Genomic DNA, 17,354 nt, shown 5'->3' with positions numbered 1-17,354 from the left:
ACACAAGAAATTTAATCTTTATATATATTTATCTTTATCATTATGTCAGCAGTGTATATATATGTATGTGTTTATATATATCTTTTTATTTGTATGTATTAGATATCTAAATAAATTGCTCTAAGTCATATTGACAACAAATAAAAAGGAAATGCAAAATCTTTTCTAATAGATACAATTAGAAGCAAAGAAGACCGAAGGGTAATTTTTTTTTTTTTTTTTGTTTTGTTATGGCAATATATAGAGAGACCTAAATTATACTAAATGAACGAAAGCACAAAACATTTACATAAATCTTAATAGCATCGATCCTTTTACATTATCTTATTGTCATTGTGAATTGAAATTTTCATTCTGCCTGTATAGTTAATAAGTATATACATACATATGTATGTAGATATATATTCGCTGGAAACAAAAACAAACTTTAACAATTGTCTTATAGAACTTTTCGCTTAAATTTGAGACTTTACAATGGACAGCTTTAACAACAATTAACACACAAAGTAAACATATATATATATAATACACATTCAACATTCTATGGATAGTTAATGGGAAATGCCTTTCATTTCTTGCACACTTTGTCGATAATTCCATTGAATTTATTTCTTTTCCACTCCAAGCAAACCTTCGGCTACTCCCAAATAGTATACGGTTTGTGCAATGCCAAACAATGGAGCAATCACAATCATACGGCAAAGTCCTCCCTTGAAGAAAGCTGTCGGTCCCTCGTGTTTCAAAGTTTTACTAAAAAGAAATGAGTTAGATTGATTGATTTGATTGTGTGATATAAGTTTTTACTGCACTTACGTTATGCAATCGGAAATGCCCTTGAACTCCTTCTCACCGTCGGCCTTCTTTATGGCCTGCAGACGTGTCTTGACCACATCAAATGGATTGACAGCCAAGGCCGCCGTCGAACCAGCCGCCAAGCCGGCCAAGAATGAACACCAGAAAACAGCTTCACCGGAACCATCTTTACGCCTCGGTCCCAAATCGTTGAGTGTGGCAAATAATGGAAAGTAGATAACCGAAAAGGTGACATCCCTTAGCCCAGTTGCGCCAATGCCCTTATACAAGCCGAAAATGCCCTTGTCTTTGATAAGTTGTGTAGCCAATTGGGTGGCCGATACCTTCTCCACGGTCTTGCCGGCCAACTTGGCAGCAGCAGCCACACGTCCTGCATCCTGCATTTGAATCTTGAGCAATTCCATTGGAGTTGTGACAATAATTTGGAAAGCACCAGCCAAACCACCGGCTACCATTTGACTTGTCAATGGCAGTTTTCCATCCTTGGTGGTCAACTTATGACGAAAATAGTCATTAGCTGTCAATTTAATGGCCTTCTCGGGTGTAATTAATAGAATATTGACACCAGAGCCGCGATACATTCCAAAATATCCTTCAGCCGCATATGTCTTGCGGAAGCAATCGATCCTGAAAATGATATGCATCGAATTGATTATTAATGAAAAGTACATATTTAGTCAATTACTTACATGCTGTTGTACATTCGTTCGCCATTTGGACCCACTTGCTGATTCTGCAGTCGCGTCTTGACCAAATCCAGTGGAAATACACATGTTACCCCAATAATGCCGGCTATGCCACCATTAATGATCTTGGGCAATAGTCTGCAAATGCAATTAAAGATAAGTGATAACATTTAATTGTGTTCTACATTTTCTCGTTTTGGCCCATTGACAAATATTTGGACTGCGCTAACTTTTAGATTAGCCTTGTTGAATGTTTTGTTGCCGTGAACTTGACAAACACTAATTGCCTATGCTAATATCACACACTAACCCAAAGCAGTATCGTATCTATGATAATGAGTATCTAAATTTAAAACAAAGCAAATAATATTAAAGTAAACATTTACATATATCGATCAAATTTCTCTTTCTCTTGTCTATTTTTTTTTGTTTTGAAAGAAAAGGTCAAAGCAAAGAGTTTTTGCGAATTTATAATATCAGAAAAAATATTTGATTCTTTGCCAGCATATCATACATATAAAAATATACAAACATTCATATATGTAAGTATTCACATTTACCCGACCAGCCGCCTAAAAAGATATTTTAAGCAATGGCAACAAAAACAAAACAAACAACAATGTGCAATACACTTGAAGAATATGTTGTAAAAGTGAAAAACATTTGGAGAAGAAATTTCAAAACAAAATTTAAGAATTTAAGAGCCCTAAGGCCGCCAAAATAACTTCAACTTTAAGTGTTTAGTAATGCATTTTAACTTACTATTTCTGTCAGTGTAGCAATGTTCTAACCCAAATAATGACACACGAAAGAAATACTATATACTATGATGTCTACTCATTATTATGTCATAGAGAATGCAGTTTTTCCCCAAATATAGTAAACTACAGAAATAGAGACTAGACTAGGGTATATTCGCTGTAAACTGAAGTTTGTTCCACCGAGAAATTAAAGACATTCTCAACTACATATATAATATATAGTATTGCTTTTATAGTTATCAATTTCTATATGTTGTCAACTGATTTTCCACTTAATGATTATTTCTCGCCTTTTTTTATGCGCGTGCACTAGATGTATATATAATATTTGTTATTGTTTTCTTTTTCTTTTTTTTCTACATTGCTTATTTGTTGTTTAATAATAACTTACGCAAATTGTTGTTGTTTGGGTTGTTGAAGTGGCTGTTGTTTTTGTTGTTGTTGTTGTATTGAGGCCATTCTGGTGAAATAAATATATGTATACATAAATAGTTTATTTAGATATAAGGAAATCGGTGTAAACTAGTTTCGATTAGAGATGAGCCAAAACTTAAACAATAAATATGCTTGTATACATTATTATAATGCTGAACTAACTTGTTAAATTATTATTGATAATTAACGAAAAGCCGCTTCTTATCAACCATTGCCTGGTGCAAAGTTTATTGACTTGCCCCACACACAGCTGAAGGCATATCAAATAAAAATTTTATACATACAAAATATTAATGCACATTTGAAAAATCCATGATATTTGCCTTTGTTGAATAAATAATTGCCCTAAAATGTTTCATTAGCATGCTAACGCCTTTATGTTAATTGAAAAATAGCTTAATACAAATACCACATATACTCTGACAACGAATAACTTGATGTTTAATTATTATATGCACTTGATGTAGAATAAATTATGGTAGTAGATTGATTATTGAGGCCCCGGGCCCTACAAATCTCTCAACCTCAGAGCCCTGTAACTCCGATCCTGTCTAAATGATAATGGATAACATCAGTTAGAGTATACCAACTTCGGTGGATGTCCATTTGGTTTTTGATATAAGTTTACTTAAACATTTTATAATTTTTTTCTGATTTTTGGTCAATGCTTAACTTAGATAAGCAACTTCTTTATCTATCCACCAAGAATATATTTTAGGCATAAAGATATCAGGAAAGTGGTAAAGGTATTCAACTTGTTATAAACTTTGCACGCGGAAATTTCAAAATGAGAGGCTACAAATGTGATAAAAAGTTCATTTCGACGTTTTTGTTGAAGGCATTTTAGATTACAGTTAACCCTGTTGCTTTTGTTGTTGTTGTGGCTGCAGTTGCCATCCACCACACACACAATTATCGATTATTACTTAAGGGGCAAAAAAGTAACTGAAATTGAAAATTTCACAACATTTCCCCCCTAACACCATACACCACATATGTATGTCACCTGGGCGAGGAAAGTGGTGAAGCGGGAGTCAAGTGTGTGGGGCAACACTTGCAGAGCTAGTGATAAATATTGTATGGGTAATTCAAACTGGAACCACTTGTAAGCGCGTATCATTTTACGTAATTTTCTCTCTTTTAGGGCTCTCTATCACAAGGCTCGAACACCTTTTAATAAATTAAAGAATTTATTGCAGACGCATAGCCATACAAACATATACGTATACGCATGTCTGTGTATTTGTTTGCTTGTATATATACATTTATATATGACGACGCTCTTTCGATTTAAAATGTTTAAATAAATTGGCAAAGCACCCGCTGGCCCCCCCTTCCCTTGCTCAGCTGATGCTGTTACAGTCGAAAACTCACATTGCTTATTATTGGTTTTTGCCTGAGACTGTATTTAATTGACTCGGTTTCACTTTCAACTTAATATATATTAATATATAGTTATGTATATTTTTTCAAAAAATACTTTATTATAATTTTCGTATTAAATGTTTGTTCGCGTTCGCGCTTCGTTCTAATCCCGGTGTCCGGCCACCTACACACACACACACACACAGAAGCACTCAGCACGAACTGTTTTAAATGTTTAAAAAAAAATGGTACTCGTAATTTTAGTGTTGGAAAATATGGAGTATCGGTGTTCATTTGGGACATCATTTGGGAGTCCGGACGCGCTGCACAACACTAGTCGATTGTTTTTGTTGAAAAATAAATCATACGCCGTTCCATTTTGCCTTATTTCACTTAAATTATTAACAAATTGCGAAATCAGCTTTTAGATAATAATAATCACATACAATGAATCTTACGGAGCAGAATCCGTATGGGAATGGCTTATTATTTGCAGGCTTCAATCAGGATCAAGGTATATATGTACAAAGTTACAAATATATGTATATGTTGTTTACATATTCACTCACAAAGGCGTGTTTTTTTTTGTATTACATATATGTATATACATGTGTATGTCAAATAATCTTTAATGGATATTGCGTTGCAGGTTGCTTTGCTTGCGCCACAGATACAGGATTTCGGGTCTACAATTGTGATCCACTGAAGGAAAAAGAAAGGCAATATTTTCCCGAAGGTCTGTGTTCATGGATTACGAAAATTCCCATCACATTGCATTTTTACCAAACACATTGTCTATTGTCTTATTTTCAGGTGGCCTGAGTCATGTGGAAATGCTATTTCGCTGCAATTATTTGGCCTTAGTGGGCGGCGGCATACGACCCTTGTATCCGCCAAATAAAGTCATCGTTTGGGATGATTTAAAAAAGTCTCCAGCCATCTCTTTGGATTTCAACCAGCCGGTACGTGCTGTACGCCTGCGACGAGATCGTATTGTCGTCGTGCTCGAGGGAGTGATTAAGGTCTATACATTTACGCAACAGCCTCAGCAGTTGCACGTATTCGAAACAAGCTCCAATCCCAATGGCCTATGTGTCTTGTGTCCGCATAGCAATAAAAGTTTACTCGCATTCCCCGGCCGACGCACCGGCCATGTCCAAATCGTTGATCTTGCCAATACAGAGCGGGCTCCTTTGGAGGTTGTAGCTCATGAGGCGGCCATCAGTTGCATTGCCCTCAATCTGCAGGGCACTCGTCTAGCCACAGCTGGTGAAAAGGGCACACTTATACGGATTTTCGATACGGAGAACGGAAAAATGGTTTCGGAACTGCGACGGGGAAGCAATCATGCAAATATTTATTGCATCAATTTCAATCATCAGTCTAGCATGTTAGTTGTGGCCTCCGACCATGGTACTATACATGTCTTTAATTTATGCGATAATAAACAAAAGGAGTCATCGTTGCCCATCATACCCAAGTATTTCACAAGTCAATGGAGTTTCGTTAAGTTCTCCATACCACAGGGACCACGGTGTGTTTGTGCCTTTGGTGCCGAACCCAATTCAGTTGTGGGTAAGATCATTTGTTGTCAATACTAAAACGAAGTTTATTTGTAACTTGTTTAACCTTTTCTTTTAATCCAATTTCCAGCCATTTGCGCCGATGGTCATTACTATAAATTCCTATTTAATAATAAGGGCGAATGTGGTCGTGACACTTGCACGCAATTCCTGGAACTTCAAGATGACGAATCATAAAGCTCCATTAACCTGATCAATTGTTCTATATCCTTATACCCGTTACCCTCTACTATATATCTCTATGGAAATGTGTTATACAATATTACAATTAAGCATGCTTTAATCATACGTTAAACAAACTCCGAGTTCATATATTAAAAAATAGAAGTAGTTAATCCTTTTAAACATTGCTCTTTTGTTATTTCGTCGAACCTATAAACTTAATTGTCCAAACCAAAAGAAAATGTCTTGATGTGCTGTCAGATCTTTAGAGCTATTTGACCATCCGTTAGTTGGTAAAGCTGTTGGCCAAATATCAACAGATTTGAACCAGCCCAGACCATAAAGGCGCGAGGCATTTGCGGCTCAAACTGGTTTACTTCCGATGCTGCTTTTAGAGCCAACATTTGGTAACCCTTTTGTTTGAGTCGCGTAATAATTTCAAGAAAATTGATTAAACATTTTTGGCCTTGTTTACTGTTACTGTACAACTAAATATTTTAAGTTTATTGTTCGCAAATATCACTGGAATGGAAGTGGAAAGTATTACAGATGCGTTGTGTTGTGCTCCTCAAATGCCAAATTGGTGGAACCACCTGCAGCTCTTGCCCCGTTCTGATCCTGTGATCGTGGCGCAAAGTCACTTTGCTGCAAATGAATGATCTTTGCCTGCTGCTGAGAACTGATGGGCACATGAAGGTTCTGCAAATTATCCATATTGATGACATTCGCCGGCGTTTGATTCTGCTCCATAGTTGTTGACTTCGGGGACTTGAGAGCTGCTTGCTTATGAAACAAATTCATCTCGGATTTCTTTGAAAAATGTGCTTCAATTTCCTATAAAAATGTAGAAAAGTTAATAAAGCGAAAATCTCTACTTTCTAAGGATAACTTACTCCCAGAGAACGTCCTTCGGTTTCGGGTAAAGCAAAGTATAAAACTATGGTGCCAAAAAACGCCACACTGGCATAAAAGGCAAAGGTTCCCGGCAAGGTTAGGGCGCCTACCATGGATAGAAATAGTTTATTGGACAGGAAACCAAATATATAACCCACTCCACCAGCAAAACCCGAGGCACTGTTGCGTATCTCGGCGGGAAAGACTTCACCAATTAATATCCATGGTATCATACGTATGCCCAGATGTGAGAAGAAGGCAGACAGCAGCAAAAGAATCAATGGCACCCACACCAAATAGTTGTGCTCCTGTTTGGGCACTTTTAATAATATTTCCTGCACAATTGGTGGCTTATCCGACGTCGGGGATGAGCTCGGTAATGGCTTTGCGGTGCTGCTGCTCATAATAGGTAACAATGTGGTTAACTCCACCTCCTCCCCCCAATGCGGTTCGGTTGTGGTTTCTTCAATGTCACGTTTTATACGCTCTATGTCAAACAAAGTAGTTGTCTCCATTTCATCTGGTAACAATGTGGTCTCCATTCTCGCCTCTTCCTCCCTCCGGATGGCCTGTTGTTCATTCTCAAATATTTTCGATATATTCGCCTGCGATAGAACATTCTCTTTGGGCAGTATGGCTGAGGCATTGACTACCACATTATTGACCGTAAAGCCGGGCACATCATTTAGAAAATGGGCATAGGTCGCAGTGCCAAAGAAGCACAATCCTGTGCCCACAGTAGAAACTAGAACCAATGGTCTCTTCCCAGTAAAATGAATAAGTATCACACCCATTATGGTGGCCAACATTTCAGCCACTCCCAACAGAATAGTGGCATGATATTTGTTCATTGGAGCCTTTAACGTATGAAAGATCTGCACAGCGTATGTCTGGAGCGGAGTCTTGCCCGAGAAGTGGCCAGTGAAAAATGTAAAGGAGACCAACATGAAGGGTACCAGAAAACTTCGTTTCCTCCACATACGGAAACGATTCTTAAACGTACGGCTTTCTCCGGGTGTTATGCCATCTGCTGCCTGCTCCAAGGCTTTTTTGGTAATCAGCTCATCGTAAAGCTGATTGAATTCTGCCTCAATCTTGTGTTCGGGCACCCAGCCTCTAAGCCATTGCAGGGATTTGACTGCCTCACGAAAACGCTGCTCCCTGATTAGCCACACAGGACTCTCCGGGACAAAACACAAGGCGCACATGGTGATGACGGGAAAGGCGGCACTTACAGCTGCCACACTACGCCAATCCATTAGGGATCCTAGAATGAATTGCACAAAGACCCCAGTGATGACACATGTGGTACCCAAGGCCGATAGAATGCCACGATACTTGGGCTCAGTGATCTCGGCCACATAGGTAAGCACCTGCAACAACAACAACAGAAAACAAATAACGAATTAAATGCAAACCAAATTACACACAGCTCGAAGGTCGCTTTTGAAGTTAACCTAAAGGTCACAGGTGTCATGGCATGACCCAGTGCCAGTCGCAGTGTAAAGTGAAGTTAAGTGTACGAGGAGTTTGCCAAGGGCAAGAAAAAAAAAGCAACGTAACGTATACTTAATATGCAACCACTGAATGTGTGTATGTGTGTGTGTTTAATATTACTCATTAAGTGCATATTGGTAATTAGGTTGGAAACATGACCAACACGAACTAGTTGTGGGTGTTTAGCTAGTTTAGTTTATATATATTATATATAAAAATCACTTATACGACCTATGCAATATCAGGCATTATCATCTGCTTTGAAATGGAATCAAATGTGATTAACTACGCCTCGGGAATGGAACGAATTAATTTCTTTGCCAATTTAAATATATAATTTTTCCACCTCAAAAACACATGCATCTTCGAGTTACAAAGTTTAAAACTTCAAGATGCAAATACTGCTGGTCCTTTTAATATTGAGCTTATTCAATTCTGTTCTATGTTGGGATAACAAAATAAAATTTCGCACTAGATGGCATCGTTATAGGCCAGCCAAGGTGTATGGTCCTCCAAAGAAGCCACTAAATTTTTGCCTTGCTAGTCTTTGTCCGCGTGGAGAAGAACATATTAGCTGTCTGACCCAATTCGTAAGTGAAATCAAAGCATAGTGACTAAAGTTACACTCTATTTATTTAATTAGTGGGGTGCCAATTGTGGAAGGCCGCGGATAGGTGTGGATATGTTGAAATTTAGGCAACCAATTCTCGATCTTCACAATCACTATCGTAACGAATTCGAAGACAACGTTGGTAAAAGCTGGCCCGGTCACAGAACTATACCCCCAGTAACCTGGGATGATAATCTCAGTCTATTGGCCATGCGTATTAGTAATTTATGTATTAAAGACATTTCACCATATTGTGTAAACTTGCCTGAATATCGCAATGTGGCCGAGAGTTCAGATTACTTGTTACATCACGGCATTCCGCACACGAGAAATCATTTCAATTTGTTCTTAAAAAGATGGTTTAAATACCAAGACGACAAAGATCATTTCGATTTTCGTAAATTTCCCGCAAAGCCAAATAAAGAAGAAAGATTATTTGCAAACCTAGTATTCGATAAGATCAGAAAAGTTGGTTGTGGTCTTTTAACTACCGGAACAACATGGTTTTTTACCTGTCTATATGACCAAAAAATATTGCCTGGCCAGCAATTATACCAAGTATATCAAACTAAATATGTTGGGACTTCTAACACATCCGATGTTGCAACCAATTTCACTTCTACAACAAGTGTAACGTAAATAAAACGCTCCTAAAAATGTGTTTTCTACTAAATATGTATAAAGTAATTCAATCTTAATACAAATCTTTATAGAAATAACTTTGTAACAGACGAGATTGGCTAAAAGTTGACTTAGGTATTTCGCTTAATTTGAATAAAGAAAAATGAATTTTGAAACGTTTTCGAAGATTTGAAAGTGTACTAAAGTTGTTATATATAATTTTCAGAGTTTTTTCAAGCGTTTTAGTTTTTGGAGTTTCGGCCCATGCCTACACCTGCATAATATAAGTTATAATGACAAACCTTTTGCTGACACCTAAGCAAAAATGAGAGATTGCAGTCAAAAGGCTTTGCTTAATCTTTAATAACTAGTCAATTGTTTTCTTTAATACATATTTATTGTCATAACTTAGGCGAAAACCAAACTTAACAACTTTAAATACGAAAATTTAAATATTTTTCGACTGTCAGAATTTAAGCTTTCACTTATATAATGAAAATGTAAGCATAAACAATGATTTTGTTTATTCTTAAGAATTGCACAAAATATCCGGAAATGACTTGTTTTTGTGACTTTTTAATAGACTTTTTTTTTATATACACATCTGTGAATTTCCCACCTACTCAAGAAAAGGGGATTAACTCAATACCGACATGAGACAAAATCTATGAACAATCAAAGTTTCACGTCTATTAATGCAAATCGAAATCAGCTAAACAAAAGGTGCAAAACTAAAAACTGATGATCATCTTCATAATAACAATAAATTTGAGTCCCCCACATTGTCTGCCCTAGTCAAGGTCATCAATTTGATACATGTAGATTCCCACAATCCCAGTGGATATATTAATTGATTTTAGGGTTGGATTTTGGTTTTGGATTTGAATAAACTTACCGGCGCCTCCATCAAACCGCCGCCGAGACCAGCCAAGCATAAAGCCGCATACAAATGCTCCGTACGCGTTGAAAAGTGAAACATTAACCAGGCAGCCAGCATCGGCAGATTGACAAACTAAAAGCAACAACAACAAATAGAAAACAACAACAACAAAATGATCAACATAATTGCATAATAAAATCAAAAAAAAAAATAAAAAACAAATAAAAAGAGTCACGCGGATCATTTCCAGTTCAGTGTGTCAATGTTGCATGTGGCGGAAGATGGATGGATTACAGATGATTGCGGTTAAGTGCGCACACACACACATTCAACACACACACACAAGCACCCACACCTATGGTATACACACCTGCATAGCCCTCCGTTTACCCAGAGGCTGGGTGAACAAACCTGAGAAGAGACAACCCAATGGCACGCAAATCAAATTTATCGAACCTATCAAAAAAAATAGATAGAAAAAATAGTAAATTATATAAATGAATAAGCCACGTGTATGGTGAATACTTGTGAGTATATACTTACTAAACCACGATATTTCATCTTTGTTAAGAACTATGTCACTATTGGGATCGCTTCGTCCTTCACCACCTTGAATGGCTGGTATCACAATTGTGGGAAAACCCAAAGTCATGCCATAGCCTTAATATGCCAAATATTATATTAAATTATAATTATTTATTCAAAATATATTTAAATACCTATATAGCTACATATATACAGTGGCGCACAGTTTTAAAGAGTCTACAAATAAATACATTTTGTACCAAAGATATGAATGAATATGGAAGAGGCCTCTTGAGAAGTGCCACACAAAAGTTTGCTCCTTTTTCGGAGTCAAATATCCAATTTAAATGATTATGGTCTCATTTGAAGGGAAATTTTAACTACATTTCTGAAGTTCAAGAAAACCAGTACTTTAAAATCAATTCATTCAGTTCAAGTAAGGATATAAAAGAAGTTTTTTTTTAGAATTTTTAAACACAAAACTTTAGTTAACATGAGTAAAGGCAGATGCCTTTTTTAGACTATACATTCACGAATTTCTAAACGATTTCAGGTAAATGAATAAACAATAATTCAACCTTCCACCAAAATGAGAGCAGACACTGAAAATCTCATGTGAACTAATCACAGACGAAAGGACGAAAAGTGAAACTAAATTGCCTAAAAATATGCTAAAGTAATTAATCTCCCAAGTGTAAGTATTGTGAATGAAACTTTGAAACAAATTTCTAGAATAATAAACCTCTTTTAAATTAAATTAAGGAAATTCCGACTGCCACTGTATATAGAGAACTTGGGAATGAAATTAGTATATATCAAGTTTTCAAAATATATATAAAATCAATGTATATTAAACTGTGTAGAAGTTTTTTAGAACAATTACTTTTCAATGTCTTTTAAATTAAACTTATTCTTATTTATCTTCAAACTTTATTCAACTAGTTTCACTCCAAGTTTTAGTTATTTTTTAATTGAAATTTAAAATGGCATTGCGAGTATTTACCGAAAAGCAATATGTTCTTAATACTAACAGCTATAAACTGTGGTAAGGCCCGTCGAAAATTACTAACTTCCACATCGTTAACGATCGCCGAAGTGCGACGATTAATATTGTTATTGTTATGGCCATTTAGCATAAACAAAGGACGATCGTTCACAGATCTAGAAGCAATTTAATATAAAAATTCAAAAAAATTAAGTTAGTTAAAACACTTTTGCTTTAGTAAAGGTGATTGTTGTATATTTTTGAGTTGTTTTTTGTTGGATTTTTACCCATTTTTTTCAGCGTTTGCAGCAACTGTTGTTGCCGTTGACTTGCCATTGCCATTGCCATTCAACATTGTGGCAAATGCGGCACTTGCACTCGGCGTTTATCTTTAGTTTTGACTGCTTGTTCAAGTGTCGAGTTCTGTCTAGTTATTAATAGTTTGTTTAACGTTTTCACTGGCTGCTGCTGCTGCTACTGCTGCTGACTTGGCTAAGTATCAATTCTAATTTTCATTATAATTATTCATTGTTAACACCTGACTTTGACTCTGTGGGTGCAAGCAAATAGAAGATAAGTGAATACATTTATTGAAATCAATTCACAATGCACTTAGCAGCATGACGAGAAGATGAAACAATTATTTACCAAATTGATTTGAAATTTTGACTTTAAATGTTTCAAATTATATATTCAAGTTCACTATTTATCGTGGTTTTTTTTTAGTAATTGTCACCAAACAAACCTTTAAATCCATTTAAGGTAACTAAATATTCTGTATTGGAGTTCGAAATGTATTACAAATGACAAAATCTAATAGAGTTTTCATTTGGAACCACATGAAAGTTTGATGAAATTTAAAACCCTTGCCGAATTCTGAATTAACTAACTAACTTGGCGGAATCCAACTTGGTTAAAAAACCTTTTTCAAATTCATATGGAATAGTAAGAAGTCTCTGTGTTATACTGGAAAAAAAAGTTGATATTCTAAGCTCTCATTGTCTAAAATATTTAAAAGAAACAAAATCACACCCATTTTTTGTTGATATTGATGAGGAATATTAACATTAACAATGGATTCACTCCATGGGCGCGGTAGCCCTTGGGCTTTGGGCCTACCTCTAGTATCAAAATCAAATATTTAAAACAAATATGAAATTTTCAAATTGTAAAAACTACAAATTTGCTATCGAAATTTTTCTATATTTTGGCTCAGTCATTTGGTCAATTGAACAACGAGGATCCGGGTTCGAATCCCAGGCTAGTGTATGGATGTAGTTTTCGTCTAAGCCAAACCCTTAGTTACCAGTGCTTGTAAAATATAGTTAGGTTGATAGTTTAATTAGTAGGGTGGTGAAAATTTATTCCTGTCTTTCTGACAAACCTATACTCATTAAAATTTACGATGTTTCTATATTATGATTTATTATAATTATTATGATGATGACTTAACTTAAAATAAAAAAGAGAAAAGATAAGTTATAATTTAGGATAGTAAATACATAAATAAATTCATTAAACTTTCAAATCTATCACTTATAATGTAAGAGTTTAGTTTTAAAGATGATTTTGCCCTCCATTAAGAAGAGGCTTTTTGGTAAAGCTAAAATTAATTATATCGATTTCATTTCTCTTTGTTAGCCACAATTTGTTTGAAATTAACAAAAAAAAAACCTCGTCATGCTGCTTTCTTTGCAAAGTCTTTTGCCATTATTCAAGCTTATTTATTATGCCTTTGCGATCGTTCAGTTGGAGTTTAATTATTATTTATTTATATTTTGTTCGTGGTTGACACAAATTAATGTTACGTGCAAATTGTATATAATTTACATATTTTATATATTTTCGAGATTTACAAATTTGAAGTTCTCTTTTGGCTTAAAAGGGTTTGAATTTAAACAAAAAAAGGGGATGGGAGAAAATTGAATTTATTGATGGTTCAACACTTTAACCAGTTTGGATTTATAATTTATTTTTTTTGTCGATAAATTTGAATTAATTTTACGCACTTGTTGGCGAACTGTACGAAGCGCCGCACTTTAACCGACTGACACCTTAGAGTGAGAGCGAATGGAGAGGCTCAACACCTTTCACAACTTGTTGTTGCGGTTATAAATATTAATTATGTTTATTTTGTCGATTTTTTTCGGTGTTGTGTTTTTGTTTCTCCGTTGATCTTGTCTTGTTGATTTTATTTTGTATTTCTTTTACGTGTTTTTCGTTTTTTAAAGATATTTTGCTGTTGTTTTTCTCCTAGAAAACTGGTTTCTCACTTTCTCAACTAAATTCTAAGAATGCCATTTACGTTTAGTTTACACTTTAAGCCAAAAGATTTACATATTAGAGGGCTAGAAGCAGAAGAAGGGGTGGAAGTTTCCACTACCCCCCAACCTGAATTCGAATCCTAATATGTACTCGAAAGTGGGCTAAAAGATTGTCATCGTTAACGGCGAAACGGCGCGGATTGCGTGCAGCGGCCGAAATGCATTATCCAAAGGTTGAGTCAGTCACTTGGAGAAAATTTACACAGAATTTGTTTAATGAAACTTGTAATGCACAAAAAATATTGTTAGTTTCTTTCTAATTTTCCGTTACGTTAAACGCGCGTTTTCTTCGTTTCAATTGATGCGTTTCCTACTTAGTTTTCAGTTACTTTTTGGATTTTTGTCGTTGCGCTTTAAACGAAAATTTCATCTGTGCCTGTTGTACGTTAAAAACAAACTGAAACTGAATAATTTAAGCTTGGAGCTCTCTTGTTAAGCTTGGCTTACAGCGCTGCCTCTGTCGACGTTGACGTTGACGTCGACGTAACCAGAAGCAAACCAACAAAAAAGTAGAAAAAAACAGCTGCATTCAATACGATATAAAACTCTCATTAGGCCAAAGCTTATTGCATTGTATTGGCGGTTCTTGTTGATTGTTGTTGTTGGTGTTGCAAATGTCAAACGTGGCAGCAGCACATTTGGTAATAACAATGCTTTGACCAATTTATAATGCAACAGCAGAACACAGCCAACAATAAATGCAAAAAAAAGAGAAAAAGAAGTTCATTAAGAAATACAAAATTCTATTTTAAATGACAATTGATAAATACAAAATATCAAAAATATTTATATTGAAGGTTGTTCTGAAAACTAACGAACTCACTTATGAATTTGAAGTATTAAATTTATCAAGAATCTAATGTATTATTGGTAATACTCTTTCTTACAAAGCATTCAACGCTTTGGAGTCTCTTCACCCTGCTGTCCGGACCATTTTTGGGGTCAAATATAACGTATACGCACAGTGGGAGCAGGCAAACAAAAACATTCAGGATAATGTGCCGACAATAATCAATTGAATTAAAATGTTCAATGTGAAATGGGTTAAATTTTTTATTTTAAATTGACAGTTTTATGTTTCTTTTGAAAGATTTAGAAGAAGTGATAAAAATTAAGTAGATTTGAGCTAAAATGTGAATATATTCGACTTGTTAAAGCAATATTCGAATTTCAGTTTTCAAGCATGGAAAACAAGTCCTTTGCTTGTTCAACCCGTCACTAATACGAACAATAAGATAAAACATTTGCAGTCTTAGGTCTTCAAAACGATTTCAAGTGGGAGAATTTCGAGAAATTGTTTCTGGAACATCTTCAAGTAGCAATAAACATTTGTCAACAAAACGTTAAAATAAAAATGTTAAACCGGTTATTTGTTCTTTTTTATACTCTTGCGAAAAGAGTATAAACAACTTGGCCAGAAGGTTACAATGCAAAGGCAATATAAATGTAAATATGTAAATAATGCATTTCTGATCAGGAAAATGAGTTGAATTGAGATGACAAAGTCATATAGTCTGTTCGGTCTGTCTTTTTGCTAGATTTTCGAAAAGTCATGGGTCTCTTACCCTACAAATATTTCTTAATTGTAGAGTATTGGAACTATTAATAATGAATTTATGTATAAAAGAAGAAAGTATTAACACAAGCTATAGATACGTAGGTCAGAATCAAGTTGAGTTATAAATTTTAAACGAAATTGAATAACATTTTCAAATGGAATGCGAATAGGTTTAGGTTTTGGTCCACGGAAACTAGTGAAGCGAGACGAGTTGACTAGTTTTTATCTGTTTGATTTCTCTTTGTAAATCAAAACTAAATTACTTGAGCGGATAGCGGATAGTGAGTTCTAAATTGTTGTATTTGTAATTTAATTGTTTAACAAAGCCTATGACTACTGGCAAACTGAATACCCCCTGAATGTTTAACTAAAATAAATAGAATTAGACTTAGAACAAGATAAAAGAACACAAGATAGACTAAAATATACCTATTAGACTTTTAGCTCACAGAGTTATTTTGAAAATTATGTAATTAAATTTGCTTCAACGCATTTTTTTCTATGATTATCCGAAATTCCATTAAATTTATTAAGTGCTTACCAAGCTTGACAAAATCAACAATAATGCTCTATATATAAATAATTGTTATCAACATAGCTTCTGACTCATTTTCACATATTTGTCCTAAAAATTACGAGAATTAAGCAATTTGTTTTGGAATAAACTTCCCGCTAACGTCAGTTAACAAGTCAAATGGGTGTGAAATAATAATTGAATTTGTAATTGAAACAAAATGGAATACATATATGTTCCTAGACATGGGTAGCAAATTTTTAGATCAATGAACTTGTCTCAAAAATGATAAGATTTTCAAAATACCCAAACGAAAATGGCTTATCAGCATCTTTAATATTTAATTCAACCGTTGTGAGTCTTTGTTCCCGCTACCCCAAAATCGGCAAATTCTGAATGCACTTAAATTCTAGCAAAAAAACATGAAAAAAATATATGTTTGAAAACAAGTTTCCGTTACAAAAACTAATGTAAAAATATTTCCGCTCGTCTCTCGCATGACGATCGAAGGTCATGGGATACAGAAAACATTTTTGTATTTTAAAATTAGCGTATTTGTTGTTGTTGCTTTTACATCACACGTGATCATTGTCGTCGGCAGTGATTTATGTTTATTGTAAACTTTTTCTCTTAATTGTAGCAGCCAGTGTCCGTCACTTTACAAACATTTTCTCAGTTTTCCCCAACAATTAACGGAAATGCGAAATTTAAATAATTTAAATCATCAGGCGATTATATAAGTGCAAAACCCAACACAACACAAAAAAACACACGCACACAGAATTTACTTGTATTTTTAATAATGTTTAATGTTTCTTACATTGCTGGAATTTGGCGGCTTATATTGCGGCGCAGTCTAGCCTCAGCCATTTTCGCCTGTTTATTTATTATTTTCCCTTTTTATGAAGAACTAATCAACTTTATCCATGCGTTGATCTCGATATCTGTCAGTTAACTGAAAATTGTATTTAAACATTTTTCACTCGCCCTAGAAAAAAAAACTATGTATTTCTTATACACAGTCCAAAAATCGTAAAACATACCAATAAAATTTTGTTTAACAAATTAGCTTTCCTTTGTTAATTGTTTAGATCAATATGGGCTCAGACGTATGAGGTAGTAGGATGCGGCCTGTGCTTGG

The 17,354-nt window shown here is 35.0% G+C and overlaps 4 protein-coding genes across 5 annotated transcripts; 2 read left to right on the top strand and 2 right to left on the bottom strand.

The window, feature by feature from the left end:
* Positions 1–10: 10 nt before the first annotated feature.
* LOC6646855 (mitochondrial glutamate carrier 1) lies at positions 11–4,271 on the bottom strand. The gene is made up of 5 exons (XM_002069681.4): positions 4,070–4,271; positions 2,652–2,720; positions 1,503–1,637; positions 814–1,440; positions 11–750 (listed from the first exon to the last, which is right to left on the bottom strand). The coding sequence occupies exons 2-5, from the start codon at positions 2,717–2,719 to the stop codon at positions 606–608; spliced, it is 975 nt and encodes a 324-aa protein (XP_002069717.3). The 5' UTR covers position 2,720; positions 4,070–4,271; the 3' UTR covers positions 11–605.
* A 117-nt stretch (positions 4,272–4,388) lies between these two features.
* On the top strand, positions 4,389–5,988 carry LOC6646856 (WD repeat domain phosphoinositide-interacting protein 3). The gene is made up of 4 exons (XM_002069682.4): positions 4,389–4,574; positions 4,710–4,796; positions 4,874–5,635; positions 5,714–5,988. Exons 1-4 carry the CDS (start codon positions 4,508–4,510, stop codon positions 5,818–5,820), a joined length of 1,023 nt encoding a protein of 340 aa, XP_002069718.1. The 5' UTR covers positions 4,389–4,507; the 3' UTR covers positions 5,821–5,988.
* A 287-nt stretch (positions 5,989–6,275) lies between these two features.
* LOC6646857 (facilitated trehalose transporter Tret1) lies at positions 6,276–17,117 on the bottom strand. Of its 2 annotated transcripts, none has more exons than XM_023178354.2 (7): positions 17,034–17,117; positions 11,836–11,993; positions 10,851–10,967; positions 10,678–10,763; positions 10,323–10,439; positions 6,699–8,072; positions 6,276–6,639 (listed from the first exon to the last, which is right to left on the bottom strand). In XM_023178354.2, exons 1-7 carry the CDS (start codon positions 17,081–17,083, stop codon positions 6,349–6,351), a joined length of 2,193 nt encoding a protein of 730 aa, XP_023034122.1. In that variant the 5' UTR covers positions 17,084–17,117; the 3' UTR covers positions 6,276–6,348. The 2 variants fall into 2 exon arrangements, with proteins under 2 accessions (XP_023034122.1, XP_002069719.3); XM_002069683.4 differs by lacking the exon at positions 17,034–17,117 and adding an exon at positions 12,105–12,367.
* Positions 8,561–9,613, top strand: LOC6646858 (antigen 5 like allergen Cul n 1). Its single transcript, XM_047009139.1, has 2 exons — positions 8,561–8,786; positions 8,840–9,613. The coding sequence occupies exons 1-2, from the start codon at positions 8,589–8,591 to the stop codon at positions 9,443–9,445; spliced, it is 804 nt and encodes a 267-aa protein (XP_046865095.1). The 5' UTR covers positions 8,561–8,588; the 3' UTR covers positions 9,446–9,613.
* Positions 17,118–17,354: the final 237 nt, after the last annotated feature.

This window comes from Drosophila willistoni, chromosome 3R, assembly GCF_018902025.1.
Source record: "Drosophila willistoni isolate 14030-0811.24 chromosome 3R, UCI_dwil_1.1, whole genome shotgun sequence".
In the NCBI taxonomy this organism is placed as follows: Eukaryota; Metazoa; Arthropoda; class Insecta; order Diptera; family Drosophilidae; genus Drosophila; species Drosophila willistoni.
This window is presented reverse-complemented; position numbering and strand designations above follow the sequence as displayed.